The sequence below is a fragment of the Clytia hemisphaerica genome, unplaced genomic scaffold, assembly GCF_902728285.1.
Source record: "Clytia hemisphaerica strain Z4C2 unplaced genomic scaffold, Clytia hemisphaerica genome assembly, whole genome shotgun sequence".
NCBI classification, from domain to species: Eukaryota; Metazoa; Cnidaria; class Hydrozoa; order Leptothecata; family Clytiidae; genus Clytia; species Clytia hemisphaerica.
This window is the reverse complement of record NW_027104209.1, coordinates 190,871-207,132: the sequence shown is the minus strand read 5'-3', so window position 1 is coordinate 207,132 and position 16,262 is coordinate 190,871. Positions and strand designations below refer to the sequence as shown.

The 16,262-nt window shown below is 35.7% G+C and overlaps 1 protein-coding gene across 1 annotated transcript; it reads right to left on the bottom strand.

Annotated features, from left to right (window-relative positions):
* LOC136815490 (formin-binding protein 4-like) lies at window positions 1-14,985 on the bottom strand. The gene is made up of 17 exons (XM_067071935.1): window positions 14,858-14,985; window positions 14,675-14,725; window positions 14,008-14,057; window positions 13,194-13,356; window positions 11,890-12,633; window positions 10,916-11,131; window positions 7,125-7,307; window positions 6,622-6,665; window positions 5,763-5,867; window positions 4,659-4,792; window positions 3,567-3,931; window positions 3,232-3,255; window positions 2,813-2,878; window positions 2,017-2,186; window positions 1,697-1,744; window positions 1,160-1,353; window positions 1-496 (listed from the first exon to the last, which is right to left on the bottom strand). The coding sequence occupies exons 1-17, from the start codon at window positions 14,931-14,933 to the stop codon at window positions 415-417; spliced, it is 2,715 nt and encodes a 904-aa protein (XP_066928036.1). The 5' UTR covers window positions 14,934-14,985; the 3' UTR covers window positions 1-414.
* Between the last annotated feature and the right edge of the window lie 1,277 nt (window positions 14,986-16,262).

Genomic DNA, 16,262 nt, shown 5'->3' with positions numbered 1-16,262 from the left:
TTCTCCATTATCTGTCAGAAATATTTTATCAATTTTGATTAAAAATAAGATCCTTAAAAAACCTCACTATAGGTCAAAGATACAAAATTATGTACATTTATTCAACCTATTAGCCAATCGCAGCCGATCCACGAAGGCTGATAAACACACTCTACTCAGTTCAACTGATAGTGTTCAAAATTTACTGATTGCCATCTAGAATAATAAAGTATTCAGTATTTATCCAAAGTCTCATACACTTTTCGGTAAGTGTTGGAAAATTGTATAAAATTGTGACCAAATCTCTCTTGGTAATTTCATGCTAAAGTGAACTTTCATACATTCACTTATTTCCATTAAGTGTTCCTCGTACCAGAACCAACCAATAAGTATATATACAGGCCAACTCCTGTTATTATCTCCTTAATATTCAGCTTACGTTGTTGTCTTACGTTTTAGTCGTTCACGCCAATCACCTTTGATCTCTTGAAAGTTTGGATTGTAGTCTTTTTCACCGCTGAAAAAAAAAATTAAATCTATTTTCAGAAAACACAAGACAAATTTTTCTCGAAGTAAATGCAGCTAGTATTTGGTTCAGTTGCAGAAGGCTCTATGATCCAATTTCGCAACTATAGACACTTTCAAATAGCGCCCCGTCAGCACCTTGGACTAACTTCCCTATCCCCTTCACACAAGGTATGAGTTGACCCGCGGGCGAAGGTTCGTTCACTTGCTAAGTGAGCCGCTGCTAGTGGAAAATAAACGTCTTTGGGTGGTCTTGGAGTTTTTGCTGACGTCAGCAATCACGTCATTTTTCAAACAATGTTCCACAATACCTTTATTGGTTTCATTTTTAGAAATGGATTGTAATGTTTTTCTAAACGAACATGAAAAATGCTTTCCAACGTTATGTAACATGACATTCTTTGGAGAAAAAAACCTGTTCTGGTCTATAAAATACACAAACAGGTGCCATTTTTTTGGGTCTGAGATTTAAATCCATTTTTGACCCCTAAACTACAATTGTGAAAAGTCTCATGTTTGTACGCCTTCGTGCACAATGTTAATGACTTTTGGCACATTTAGACTACACTATTAGTCAAGATTTCTTTTTTAATGTAGTAATGGTATACTTTATCTTGGCATGAGTTGAGATCGTACGTGTTTGTTTCTATTTTACCTTTGTTCAATTTTACTCTTCCACTCTTGTATTCTTTTTTCGGATTGTGTTTCAAAATCTTCATTTTCTTCTTCTTCGATCATGATGTTCTGCTCATCTTCTGCTTCTTGTTTCACTGTCTGCCATTTTGCTACCATCGAAGTCACTTGTTTCTTCTTCTTCGAAGGTAGCCCACTACCCTCCACCTTCTTTTTCTAGAAAAGATCGAAACCGTATATTTTGAATTTTTATAGAGGGTTTTTGAAATTCAAAATTGCAGGGGAAATCAGATAAGCAAAGCTAAAATCAATCCATGGGCTGGAGAAAATTTACAATTCTTCATGCTCTAGAGATTAAGGAAAATGGTGGAAAAACCATTTGAAAATTTGAAATCTTAAAATTCCATCACTGATAGAGGTTAAAACATGAGCTAAAGACGGGAAAATTGACTTTTAAATGACACCAAACTTCGTTAGACAATGTATAGAGATTCTGTCAATAGCTATCCTCTTCAGTCTTAGAGCATTACAATTGAAAGGTTTTGAGAGATTTACAAACCTTTTTCAGTTTAGCTTTGGCGTTGAGAACTGTTTCTGCAGCGATATTCTAGAAATAAAAGGTAGAAGTCGTATATGTAAACGACGGACGTTGTAGCTCGTAGATAGTAGACTTATCACTGAATTCAAATGAACGATGTAAATTAAAATCTACAACCAAAAGCTTTTAAATTTGTAAAAAAATATACTTTTAGCAATCATTTCTAGGAAGGAACTTGTTTCTAGCAAGATGACTTTTCAAAGAGTACTTGAAAGGCAGAGTTCATTTGGAATCAGATCAAAAACTTTTGCATTAGATAAAGAGTCGAAAACTCTCCTTACAGCTTTGGCGACTGGTGAGAAAGTTCCATTATTTTCATTGGAGGGTATTAAGGCGGGGCTGGACTCTCGACTCGTATTCCGATTAATAATGGCAGGTGCAGCTGCGATGATCGAGCTACTAATGATAGGACTCGAAGTGCCAGACAATACGTCTTGTGTTGCTATTTGATCTGAAAAACACAAAGAAAAAATACCATTAATGAAATCAGGTCGGCCAAAATACCTTTTTAATTTAGTCTTTCGAGGGCACAGAAATTTTCTCTAAAAAGGGGCGCCTTTAGATGATCGCTAACGAAATGAGGGATTAGATAAATCAAAATTCAATCAAGTTAAAGTAGAACAAACATAATACTATTAGTAAGTAAGTTTGCGACCGCAGTCGAGGGCGACCCGAAGGCTCCCTTTTCGTGTAGCTGTCTACCCGAAGGTAGGGGAGGGCGCCACTCCTTTCCCTGGATTTCTCCACTTACCCTTGATTCGTCTCTTTAGTTGCTGAGCATCAAGCAGAGAGGCACAAAGTACCATTTTGGGAATCTTTGGTATGACCCGGCTGGGGATTGAACCCACAACCTTTCGCACCGTAGCTGGATGCTCTACCTTCATGCTAAGATCGCTAATACTATTAACAAAGACGTTTTGATCAAGGTTCTTTTGGGAATTGACAATTTTTAAGGTTTTGGGGGTTGGAGAGTTTATTTTCGAAGTTTTCGAGATCCCATGGCCAAAAGTTAATTTAATATTTCATCAAGCTGGAAAAACACGGAATAAAGCTTTGAGCAAAAAGAGAAATTCTTACCAGGGAAGGTCGATAGTTCTTTCTTTTTCTTTGCTGCCACACTACGGTAAGGATCTCGATAGGGGTCTGCAAACAAGAAAGACAATTTGAAAGCATTAAGAAAGCTTTTCCAGGGATGAATTTTAATTCGAAAAAAATATGATAATAAGTGGTATCATCACATGTTTTTTATAAGAACATCTAAAATTTACGAAACCTTGGGATGATCTCGACGTTTTGAGTTTTGAGTTTTAAGCATAAAAATGTTCTTGTTCTTGCTGTAACTTGCTCTCAATATTTTGGCCATGAAAGCCATACGTTCTTATATTTGTTCCTGTATTAGAAAACGTGTACATGAATTCCATGATTTTTCCGTGAATTCCATTGTTTAGGAATGTTGTTTACAAGTAACACATGGTAAACAAGACACATACACATACCTGTAGTAACATCGGTATCTGGTGCTAGAAAGTGAAAATAAAATGTTTGAAACCACAGTTCAGTTAAAGTTTACTAAAACTAAACTAAAAGTTCAACTACGACCACATTCACACGCTACGGTCCCGTTTCACTCCGAAACAAAAAGAAGCCATTCTATTGGTTAAATTCAATTTCTACGTCACTTAGAACCAATAGAATGTCTTGATTTCGTTTCGGTGCGAAACGGAACTGTTACTTAGGAACAAGGTCTGAATTCGTTTACAGGACAAATTTTTGCTGAAGAAAGCATAAAGGTTGATATTTTTATGAAGAAAGTAAATAGTTAAAAAGATACCTGCAGGTCGTTTTTTGGCTTCGATAGTTGAAGGGAGTGGTGGTTGAGGTGGAGGCGGTGCAAAAGCGGGTGGCATGGCAGGTATAATGGCAGGAATGGGCGGCGCTACAAGTGGTGTTGTTAACGCTGCTGACATGATCAATCCTGGGTAACCAGGGGCAACAGGCGCCGCCATCATCATTTGAGGTGTTTGAAGAGCCATAACGTGTGACGTTGGAAACGCGGGTAGTGCAGGTAGCGTTGGCATGGAAACAACGGGCGGAGGGGGCACCTGTTGTTGTGTGGGCACCGGTTGATTAGAGGCGGGATACTCCCATTGTGAGTTTCCGGTTGCCGTTTCGAAATAGTAATACATCTTGTAGTCACTGAAAGTAAAATAAATAACCAAAAAGTCAGTTCAAAAAGTAGAAAAGGGAAACACCAAGACTTACCTCAATTTGATTCAAATGGTCAACTTCTCTATTCATTCATCCATACAGCTCTAAAAAGATAGAGTTAAAGTTTTCAGTTTCAACTCTGAAGAGTAAGTTCTTCAAAAAGTAAAAAAATCTGGTTTATACTAAAAATGTATAAGTATCTTTACCTTGGGCTGACAAATATTTGATATGTGCATTGAAACAAAAATCCTTTCATTCCAGAAGTAATGCCTGATTTGAGCGAATATATTCTTTTGTTCAGGTTAACAAATATTATATTAACGAAAATTAATTTGAAAATAAAGGGTAAAAGACAAAGGAAATACAACTTACCGTCTCTGGGTCATACGCAAATTATACCATAATACCATTCACGATGTTATGTATTATATATTACACATTATCTAACAAATTATAGTATAAATTAAGTTAAATTGAGTTTATTAGAATCTTTACGATATTAATTACGAATTAAATTAATCTTTTTACATTAAATTATTGACTTAAATTTTCAATGAATAAAAATATCTGTCGATCTAAATTTTCTGTTAAATTCCTTGCTTTGGGCTATAAAGTGAATCAGAAAATATTAAGTATATATTATGAACGAAAGATTTGATGAAACAAATCAAAGAAGCCATAGATGGACCATTTTGATATTTAAATGTCAACCTACCTACTCCAGTGACAGACCCAGCCATTAGGGGCAGCAGATTTCTCATGATTTTCCAATTGTTTATTAAGTTCACCAATTTTCTCCAGGAGATATGATGTGGACAGAGCTCCTGCTTCCCAGTCTTTTAGTCGAATCTAAAATAAGTCAAAGAAAAAGGAGAATGGATAAAGGTTTTCGACCAATCAGTAACCAGAACATCCTGAAAAGGAATTCGAATTTAAAATGACGAAATTCAGACAGAACGTGAACAACACAAACACATAAAATATAATCACACAACACTGCAAATCATAAAATCTTCTATAATAATTGCAAATTGGTCATAATATTTTAGGCAAAGCTTTGAATTTTAACAAAAATGTTTGAATAAGGCTGACAATACCTTAAAGCGGTAGAAAATTTGTCGCTAAAAATTGACTTTACACCGATAGAGGTAGAGCCTGGAAACCAAAAAACCTCTCCCAAAATCGAAAAACTCGTCTTTCCATTTTCAGTTCGGCGTTAAAACCAAGAAATTTTTCAAATCTTTTTCAATCACACCAAAATTTGCAGTGTTGTAAAGTCTTTGGGTAAATTCCAAAATAAAAGTAACCTTTCAACAAACCTGTTTGACGTTTTATACGTACCTACAAACTGCATCTTGTTGTACAAGGTTGCCTTTCTTCTTTTTTTTTTAAATTGTGCCCAAATAAGCAGAATTTTTCAGGAACTTATATAACATTTCAGCGTGCAAATGAGAAATTCCATAATGTCCATAAATTCCCACATTAGTTCAAATTTGCATTTCAATAAATTCAAGACTTTAGAGTGGAAACGAAATCAGTGACAAAGTCCACAGATTCGAGTGTGAACTCAATTGACGACAAACTCTATTTTGTTCGGCATAAGAGCCTTGGTATGTTTTAATCTTTTAGTGGATTTTGAAGCCAAATAATAAAAACGAGAGAAATCGATCAAATGTGTCATGGTTGTCATGCTGCGTTTTATTTTAATTTTCAGTGTGATGGTGAATTCATCATACATAATAAATAAGTATATTCTCAATTCTGTCATACAGTGTTCATAGTAAACATGTGGTAAACAAGAGAAATGAATCTTGCCTACCTCAAGTTCGATCAATGATAAAACCAAAGCTCGAATATCTTTCTTGTTGATCCCAAGGAAATCCAACTTGTCGAAAATCTCTCGTGATTTGCTTTTGATTGCGCTCTGAAAAGGAAGCAAAGATAACGTAAGAGTCAAAAGTAATACATCTTATCAGAGTTTTTGATTTTTCTAAAAAAGCGATGCATTGTGGGATTGTTTCGAGTGTATTACAATAGAAATCTCTTAGGAATTCCTCGAGGGAATTCTATTGTAATACACTCGAAACAATCCCACAATGCATCGCTTTTTTAGAAAAATCAAAAACCCCGATAAGGGCTATTCCCAAAGAGAAGAGTGATCTTTATTATCAAGAAGTTGCGCTTCAAAATCATTACAAGGACAATCCTGATGTTATCCCGTATTATCATGCAGCATCCAAATTACTGTATTACACGGATGATAAACGACTCCAGTCCAAGAACACATATCTCATAAGCCAATAAGTGTATAGAGTTAGTATATTCAAAACATTTTAAGCCTGAAAATCATGGAAATATAAGCACAGCCAAGCCTCAACCGAAATTTACTGGTTCTTATAAAAAAGAGCATTGAGACGTTTCCCACGATTTAAAGAAATATATACGTTTTTTATAATAACAATCTATATAAGAACATAAGTCTTCGATAATCAAAATATTAAGACCAAGTTAAGAATATATTTAGGCTTATAAAACTCTGAAAATTAAGAACATCCGAAGCCTTCAAAATTTTTGGATGTTCTTATAAAAAAGCGTGTAGGACAACATGGTGTCTTCGCACAACAAAAACTCATGGGAACTGGGTAAAAAAGAGGAGGGGAAGAGAAAGAGATCAATACCTTTTTCTCGTATTCCGATTTCAAGTCTCTCTCGTTCGCAACGCCTGAAAACAAGAAAAATATTAGAGTTAAAAATATTGCGAAAAAAAGAAAAGTGAACATCTAATGCACTAAAAACTTGGTTTGTCCTCTTTCTACATAAGCCCAAGAGCTTAGCTTCAGAGCATTCCTTATATTCAGAATCAAATCTAGAATAGAATCTCCTTACTGCGAGGAACCAAAAAAAATATGTGTGGCATTGAGAGGCACTCTTCTGTGCTTGATTGTAGGGGGGGAGTCATTTTTCATTTTTTCAACCCCAAAACCTTCCTAAGGAAATTCACTAAAATCACTCTAATATCACATAATTATGACCCCGCATCTTCTTCCAAAATTACACCTTCCCCGCTCATTCTGCCCCCTACAATTAAGCACACAAAGGTAGGCTGTAGCCGAGACAGCGGGAATATACTGTAAACAATTGGTAAAAGAAGTGAATTAAAAACACCCTTTCATTCTCAAACCTTCGTCTTCAGGAGGTGGAGGTGGTGGTTCGTTCTCGGGCAGTGGTGGTGGCATTGAGGGCGGTTCTGGTTCAGCGGGCGGAGACGGAGGAATTGGTGGTTCTGTTTTGATAGACACCGGTGAGATAGGTTCGACTATGGATTTCGTTGTTGGAATCATTGTTTTCTCATCTGCTATACCGTCTGTAAAAAAAAATTCTTATTTTTAGCTCTATGTTCTACTCATACTTATTCGCACGTCAAATGATTTCATCAATTTTTTAAGATTTTACACCTTTTCAGTATAAGTTTTAAGCGTTAAATTTTAACATTTTGGTAAAAATCATAAGATAAATGACCTTCAAGCTTTTAGAAAATCAATTGAAAAACCTCTATTTATTCAATTTTTATTGCAGTTTTAGTTAAGGGTATGTTTTCACTGGTCAACAGTACGCAGAGACTTTGTGATAACGACATCAACTCCAAATTTTTCCTACGGGTTTCTAAAAAGCATCCCCTGAAAACTTCACGATCATAACAACAAAATATTTGAGACAAAGGGGATTTCTCAGCAAAAAATCATCAAAATTTGCCTTGTCCGGGGGTAAATTTGTTTTGTCCGGGGGGTCAACTGATGCTTGTCCTGGGGAACAAAAGTCACTTTGTCCGGGGGGTAAATCGCTGAAAATTGTTATATCATCCATCCCCCATTGCCATATTCATTTTTTTTCTGGAAAAGCCCATATGAACTAAGAATTTCACAAGATTTTACAAGATTTCAATAAGGTTTTTTAATAAGGTCTAATCTAATCTATTACAATAAGGTATTATTCCAAGACACCTCTCATGATATCAATATATGGTCTCCTTGGTCTCCAAGGGCCACAGCCAGTTAACAAAATTTCAAAAAAATAATTCGAGTTAAATAACGACAGAAAATAACTTTTTCGAGTTAAGAAGTCTCCTTATGACGTCACGTTCAACGCAACTCGGGTTTTTGTAACTCGAGTTTTTTTAACTCGGGTTTTCCGGGCCTTCGCAATCAAGAATATTTTTTGAGCTAAAACATAGAGAAACTGCAAGGTCTAGCGAACTAAGACTATAAACACCATTTGTAAAATGAAAAAGCCTGTTCTGGAGTTTTTGGCCAACTTGGTCACTCTTTAACATAAGTTGAAAATGTTGTAACTTAATTTTTCGAGTTAGGTAACTGGAATATTTATTTTACATTTCTCTCTCTTTTCGAGTTATGTAACTTGAAAACAAAATTTCAAAAAAATAATTCGAGTTTATTAACGACAGAAAATAACTTTTTGGAGTTAAGAAGTCTCCTTATGACGTCACATTCGACGTAACTTGGGTTTTTGTAACTCGAGTTTTTGAAACTCGGGTTTTCCGGGTCTCATAATGCTTTATCTCATCTTTATTTGTTTTTAAAGACAAAATATTTCAATTCTATTAATAATTAAACAACTTTAATCACTTAGGTTTAGGTTCGCACTTAGGTTGCCACTAAGAACACAAACTGGTAAACAGCCTTCGATTTGCCGCCATTTTGTTTCCTCTGCGCTTCAACTTTGTTTTATTTTGATTTTTGCATTTAGATTTTTATTTTTTTATTTTTTTCAATGCCCGTTAGTATCATTAGTTAATTGCAAATGCATTTGGGAATGCATTTTAAGAAATGAAATTTAAGAACGTCGATAAGAACTCCGATGCTGAAATTGGCTGAAAAAGTAAGCAAATCCAAGCTCAGCGAAAATTTAGGTACTCTAATCGAATATAAAAAACGTGTTATATAACAGGTATAAGTGGATAAGAAACTTGTTTAACGTCATAAAAAACAAGAGAAGTCGAGCAAAAAACAACAATACTACTTTCACAGCTAGTGGGCGCATAAAAGCCAAAATATATTATTGAAATATTTTATTATTATTGTCATCGCGAATACAAAGATACAAAGAATACTTTGTCTTTTCCACTAACAATCCTCTTCTGATTGGTTTAACACCAAGTCACATGATCAAAAAGTAGAACAAGTTGTTATTAACAATAGGAAGATGCAAAAGACAGCTGCTTTTTTTGTACGGTAATCAAAATAAAGTAATAAAAGGAACCCTTAAGTCTTGAGTAATGATAATATGGCAACAGTCTACACCAAGTTTTGAGCGACGAATATCCTTGAACGACGATTGGACCAATAAAATCTCAAGAAAGGCCAATTTACATAACAAGAGCGTGACTTCGATTACCATGTCAACCGATATCATTCGTTTCATTACATTATAAACGCCATAAACATACCAAAACAACAAAAAAATCATAAAAAACTACCAGTGTCAAAAGTTGAAAACGGAAAGTCCACTTTCGCTCATGATGGTTTATCTATATTTGGGCATTGCTTACATACCGATTTCACTCATTGGTGGCTTAACAAACATTTATGCATTGTATTGTCTTGTGGCCTTCAAGCAAAGAAATAGAGGCAGACGATCGCAGAACACTTCGTTTGGTAATCTCGAGATTTTGCTGTTAGCTTTGAATATTTCAGACTTGTTCATGTGTCTTGGAGATTTACCAGTCAAGATAGCGATTTACATGCAAAACCCAGATATGGATAGTAAACCCACTTTTCTTGGCTACCTAGATGCGATTTGCATTTGGTCTTCCTCTTTGATCGTCGTCCTCATTGCTTTTAATAACTACCTCAAAATCTCAAGCCCACACAATTATCAAGACCGAACGCCAAGGAAACGGGTCTACACACTCCTTGTGCTGATCTCAGCAATTTCGATCATATTTCCAGCCATCATTTTCGTCAATTTACAAGTAAACGGTGTTTTATTAATAGCTTTGTTTTTAGCCACTATTTCTCTTCTCTCATACCTATATCGGATGATCTTAAAAGTTATGAAAAACTCGACCAATCGAATAACGAACAAGAGCAACGCTGCAGAAGTGAGAGACAAAACTATAGAACGAAAAGTCACTAAAAACGTACTGATTATCGTAGTCGCATACATGGTATGCTCGTTGACCGCTCTTGTAATGTTAATCATCTTTGTGATTAACCCCAATGAGGAAACGTTGAATTTAGTCAAGTTTGGCGCTGTTACAATGACTGGTAACAGTCTAATCAATCCGTGCGTTTATATATTGGGCAATAAATCGTATCGCAGACCACGACGTCGTACGTCAAATAAAATTACCGTCAATACGGGTAGTATTAACGTTTCGGAGCAACCTTTTCCGTCGTGCTCAAAACATAATGCCGATATCAAAGAGAACGTTGGAAGAAAATGTTTTGTAGTTGGCATGATAGCAGAGACCATGATGTAAAAGGGGATTTATCTAAAGAAAACTACATTTAATAAAAATAGACAAAAAGAACGACAAATGTCATTAAAAAACTACAAATTTCGCCGTCCACAACCCCGACCGAAAGTGACTGCATACCATTGTTACGTAAGGTATCCTATGCAGAATTTGAAGCCACTTATTTGCTAAAAAATCGCGTGGCTATATCCACTTCAAAGTCCTCTATGTCGTTTTTTGAGAGCTTTCCATTGGTGTAAGTGGTTTTGGGACTTTGAAATTTCGTCAAATTTAGGGGTCAAGGGGTTTTGCCTGTGACGTCAGTTTTCGAGCCCTAAAAATATTTCCTAGTCCTTAGAAGGAAACCCCCTCGCGAAAAACTCTTTAAATACTTCATTCTTTAAAATGGATCAGGTTTGGTTTTGTCGTATAAAAGATGTCACGGGTCCTAAGAGTTTGCCCCCTACTATAAAGAGCTAAAAATAATAATGAGTTACCTTCTAAGAGCATTTCAGCGTAATTGTCAACCGCTTCGTCATTCTGATGGGTTTTCTTCTGCGGAGTGGTTTCTGCTGATTCAGCACTTTTCTTTGATTTTATTTCCCCTTCTTCAGATTCACTTTCAGTTTCGCTTTCCTCGTCTCCGTAATCAATGATTCTCCACACCGTCGATGCTTTCGTTTCTGTTGGCTTTTTGGATGTCTTAGTAATGGCTAGAAATTTTGAATTTTTTTTTTTAAAGGGATAATCAGATGGTTTGAGATATTTTGCCTATAGATAGCTTCTAGGATTTTAGGAAAAATTTCTAAATTTTTCGGTGTACTTATTTTCCTAACTAAAGTTATACCACTTTGAAATTTTGAACTTTTGCTTGAAAACAATAGAAAAAAGTGTGAAAAGTCCCTGAAAAGTCCCATTTTTCGAGATTTCAAATTGGCATAACTTGAGTTAAGAAAATAAATACACCGAAAAATTTAGAGGTTTTTCCTAAAATCCTAGAAGCTTTCTGCAGGCAAAATATCTCAGACCATCTGATTATCCCTTTAAATCGATTTTTTATTAACCACCATTTTAATTGTACATTTAAAAAATAGTTCACCTTATTACATGAACCATAACTAAAGTCATTTAACAACCTTGAAATTAATACGCGACAGAATTAAGATTTGCGAAAATGGTTCTGATTAATACGAAATTTTTAATTTTTTTGTGTAATAAGGTACCCTGGCGAGGAATATTGTATAAACTTTAATATGTTAGTAAAGATAGGTATGTAAACTTTCATTGGAAATAAAAATTGAGAAAAAAATTTCTATTTTTATTGAAGTTAATCTCAGAAAGCTAAGCGAATCGTTTTAGTACTCTGTGATATAACAAAGTTTATTGGGTAGAAAACGAGGAGATTATCAACAAAAACATAGTTTGAGAAAACAATAACTTGAAAAAAAACTTGAAGCTAGACCTCTCTCACCTGGATTGAAATCAGCTTTGGAAGAGTTTTTGGCCTCCTCCTTCGTAATTTTTGTATCGTTCAAACTTTTAGCGGAGTGATTGGAGGATTCACTGATCTTGCGTTCCCTTTTACTAGAAGACTCCTCAGCGGCCGCAAACATATCCAAAGCGAACGAATCCGCACTCGCGTTCAAAGAATTATTCAAGTCATCGTTATCTTTTGATTTGTCATCCTTGGAATCGTCTCTCTCTTTCTTTTTCTTGATCAGGCGTTCGCGTAACGCCTCCTCGCGGTCGCGACGCGGTTTATCAAGTGCTTCTTGTTCCAGCCGTTCCTTTTCTTCTCTCTCTTTCTTTATTTTCTCTTCTTTCTTACGCTTGATTCGTTCTTTGATTTGACTCATTAATACTTTGTCCTTTTCCTTCTTTGAAGACGCGCTTTCTTCCTCCTCCACACGTTCAGGAGATTTCAAATCGACATCTGTAACCTTCTCAACTTTTTCTGCTTTCGATTCCACAGGCGACTTCAAAGATACGGGAGAATCAATATCTTCATCTTTATGCTCAACAAAAGTCTCTTCCTCTAATTCCAATCTCTTAACTGGTGATTCTACCTTTTCCTCAGGGGCGGGAGGCGGTGGCGGTGGAGGCAAGGGTGCAGATGGCGGGTACCATTGGACTTCATTCGTCACTACGTTCCAGTAATAATAACATTGTGTTTGTTCATCTAAACAAGCTTGCCAATTCTCTGGTAATAAATCAACTGGAATGAAAAATGAGATGTTTTTTGATTTTGTGTGAATAATTGCTTAAGATAGAGAGAAACTATTTTTTACGCCTTGAGATCAATACACAATAGAATTGAAACGGATGGTTTTTTTCAATAACACCACAGCTGAAAGGGATTCTGATCACCAGAATTTCTGTTTGTGTAATAACATGTGTAAACCTATTGAGGAATATTGTAAATATTTGTAAATATTTTACGTGGATAATCTAGTAATCTAGGACTTTTAGATAGTCTTTCGATTGTTTTCAGAGGGGGGGGCACGGCACTGGGATGCCTTGGAGTTTTTACAAGATTCTTAACTGATTGGTTATTTTTAAACAATAGGGATGACGCGTTCTTTAGAAAAAGTAATAAAATCGTTTGTCTCAACATTTAACGACCAACAGAGTCATCAAAGAACTTGTAAAAACTCCAGCTTGACCCACGGCACTAGGTCACCGCTCCTTATGGTCGGATATTAGTAAATAATTATCTAGTTAGTCTATAACTGATAATCTAATAATAAATAGACAATAATGCACCATCTATCATACCTTGTGTAGCAGGATTGAAATTTTCTGGATCATACATCATTTGATTGTCACTACTTGCTTGAGATTGAGTATTAGCGTTAGTTCCGGTTGCGGATGACATTGCTGGACGGCTTTCTTCGGCTGCCGTAGAAGATGATGCTGGTCCTTCTAAAGAGTTGATCTCCTAAATGAACAAAAAAGTGCAGATCTCTAAAGACATATGTATAAGAAGATTAGAGTCTACTTCTGGCTGAACTTTGCTTTCTAATAATGTAATATTTTTCCAGTGAAGTAAACTTAATCGCGCCATCCAGTCTAAAAAAAGCTTTAAGTGGACCCCGGGCTAATGTATAAGAGATCTTTTTTCGCTAGAAGACGATAATCAGAAGCCTATGTGAAATCCACATTATATTATACATTACTGGTTTAGATTTAAATCGAAGTATAAAAAGATTTTCGATGGTTAGGTTCTGTAAGGTTGGATCTATCACAAAATCCTTAGAATTCTATTATTCATAAAAAAGATTTTTGGGAGTTCGGTAATTATATTGTAAGTACAATCCAAAGATACAGATTGAAAGATAGATATAGATATGCCCTCCGATGCATCGGAATGGGAAATATCTACCCATACTCTTGTATCAGAGTTATGGTACCCAATTCCCAATTCCCCTCACATGGCATGGGTTGACCCGGGCGAAGGAGTATCCACTTGCCAAGTGAATCGTAGTGCCATGGTGGGTATCGAAATCGAGCCTCCTGGACAGAAGTCAAGCACGATAACCACTACACCACTACGCCCGATTGAAAGATAAAGTTGAAAAAATAACCGTACGGCTAAGAAACCAGCTAGAGGATCATCCATTTCTTTTTTCGGTTGTTCTTCTGTAAATAAAAAGTTTGTTATCAGTAATAAGAAATATTAAGTGTTCACAACCACAGCTAAGAATTTATAAATTAGTTAGCATCACCTAAGATTTCTCCACGACTTTGAAGAACAATCAATTAACTTATCTCCTGACATTTGCTTACACTGCATATTTTCAAACAAGACAAAAACAACTTTCTTCCCATCTTGCACCCCGCGATAACAAATTTTGATAAATTCTTTTGCAATTCTGCTCTGTCAGCAAAAAAGACGCACCTCCTTTCCATATATGCAAAAAAAGAAAACCTTTAAAATCTAAATGGGTGTATAGAGATGTAAAAATAATTCTAGGCCCAATTTCTTTTTTAGAAACCTTTTTGATAAACCCAAACTTGGATTGATAATCAACACCGAATCAATTGGTTTCATATCAGGCACATGTTTCATAGGACGGTGTCTCCCAAATGTTATGATGTCATGAATAAACTAAAAATTGTTTTTCTTTTCCTTTTTTCTGACCAATCTTGCTCCACATCCGTGTCAATTCAATTCAATATCAAAAAGCTTGTAAATTAAAAGTGATGAGTATACCAACGATAACACTCGTATTTAATAACAAAACCTTTAATCTTACCCACTGGCTCATCTCGAACTTCAGGAGTGGCAACACGGTTTCGTGACACAACTAAAGAGAAGTCAATATATAATAAACAGTTAATGGATGAACTTTATGATTTTTCAGCATTTCAAAGCATTTAACGAGGAAAAACCCACAAAGCAGAAAAAAGGTGACGAGATGGGAAGTGTAACCAGTTACCTTGTTTTTGACTGCTTCCTAATTGTATCATTTGTCTTCGTCGACCCATATTCATATCTTTGTTCCGTTTCCCCATCTTGTGTTGTCTTTCATGTATATTACTTTTAATTTTCAATAATTTTTTTTCGCTGAAAAAAAACACATCAATATGACAACGATGATGATACACCAAGAAGAATTTGGACCATACTTTTCATAGTATGCAGATGCCAATTTTTTCGCCGCACATACCGTCAGTTGGTAAACCCACTGCCCCCCCCCCGGGTCATGGACATATAAAAAGCATGTAGCGATCCACGACTGGAACCATTTAATACTAAAAGCATCATACTAGTTAAAAACCTCAGAAAATAGACCACACAAACCGTTAGTAAAGGGGGGACCCTTGATAAGTTCTATCGATTAACTAAAAATCGATTCACTCGAAAACTGCAGGAGATTCGAAGGGCAAATTTTTTTTGTCAATTCTACACCATACTAGGGGTATAATATCAAAAATTTGCCCTGATCTAAGGGGTGCCCTACGAAAACCATTTTTAAGGCCTTTTCTGAATCTCGGACGTTGGTCTAAAAATGAAAGCAAATTTCTGTTATTTTGCCATTTCTGAAAGTTGAAAAATAATTGTGATCTTCAGTCTGAATCAGTAAAAAAAAAAATATTTAGACCAAAAAGTTGCTATCTCCCTTTTTTATTTGACCCCCCTAAAAGCTCAAACCCCCCATTTTATTTGGAAGATAACCTACCCTTATAGGGATAAAGCCTTTCTTGAAAAGTGCGGGGGGGGGGGTTCACACTATGCTTTTTGAATGCGTTCCTCTTATCCTTCCAATCTCTTCTGTTTTCTTTTATTCTCCTTATTCTAAAAGATAGACTAGGTCAGCGTGTTTCAATCACCCTGTTGGCGACTGCTTCAAAAAAAGGACAGAACTTTCTGTATTATTCGTCAGAAAATAATTTTCAATCCACTTTTCCTAACGGTTAACAAATCTTTATAGCAAAAGTGTACGATGCGGACCTTTTGCTGTTACATGTTCAGGGTAACGTCGAAATCAACAGGTCGAGAAAAGTAGGAGGAAGAGAAGTTTGTACTTATCACTACCGCTATAGTAAAAACATAGTGTTCATTTTTGGACCTACCTCGGAGGTCTTTTAAATTAACCGATGTTCGTCCGTTTCGAGCATTTTGTTATTCTGAAAATTGGATTGTTTTCGATTTTTTGAGCCCCAGAATGTATGCGAAGAGATTTAGTTGTTGAAAGCGAAATTTCAGTATTCATCGGAAATTATTGTTCTCTAAGTGAAATTTATGCTTTAGAAATATACTCTGACAAGGGTTTAACAAAGATATTAATTTTATCGTGCTACAAATGAGGAAAAGTAAAAGAAAGGACGAAAAGAGCAGAC

Excerpts from the sequence above, each read along its gene's own strand:
- LOC136815490 (XM_067071935.1), bottom strand. The coding sequence starts at position 14,933 with ATGGGGAAACGGAACAAAGATATGAATATGGGTCGACGAAGACAAATG. Across the intron at positions 2,879-3,231 it reads AGATACCGATGTTACTACAG|ACCCCTATCGAGATCCTTAC; the intron begins GTATGTGTATGT and ends TCTTGTTTGCAG. Across the intron at positions 2,187-2,812 it reads AGAACTATCGACCTTCCCTG|ATCAAATAGCAACACAAGAC; the intron begins GTAAGAATTTCT and ends TGTGTTTTTCAG.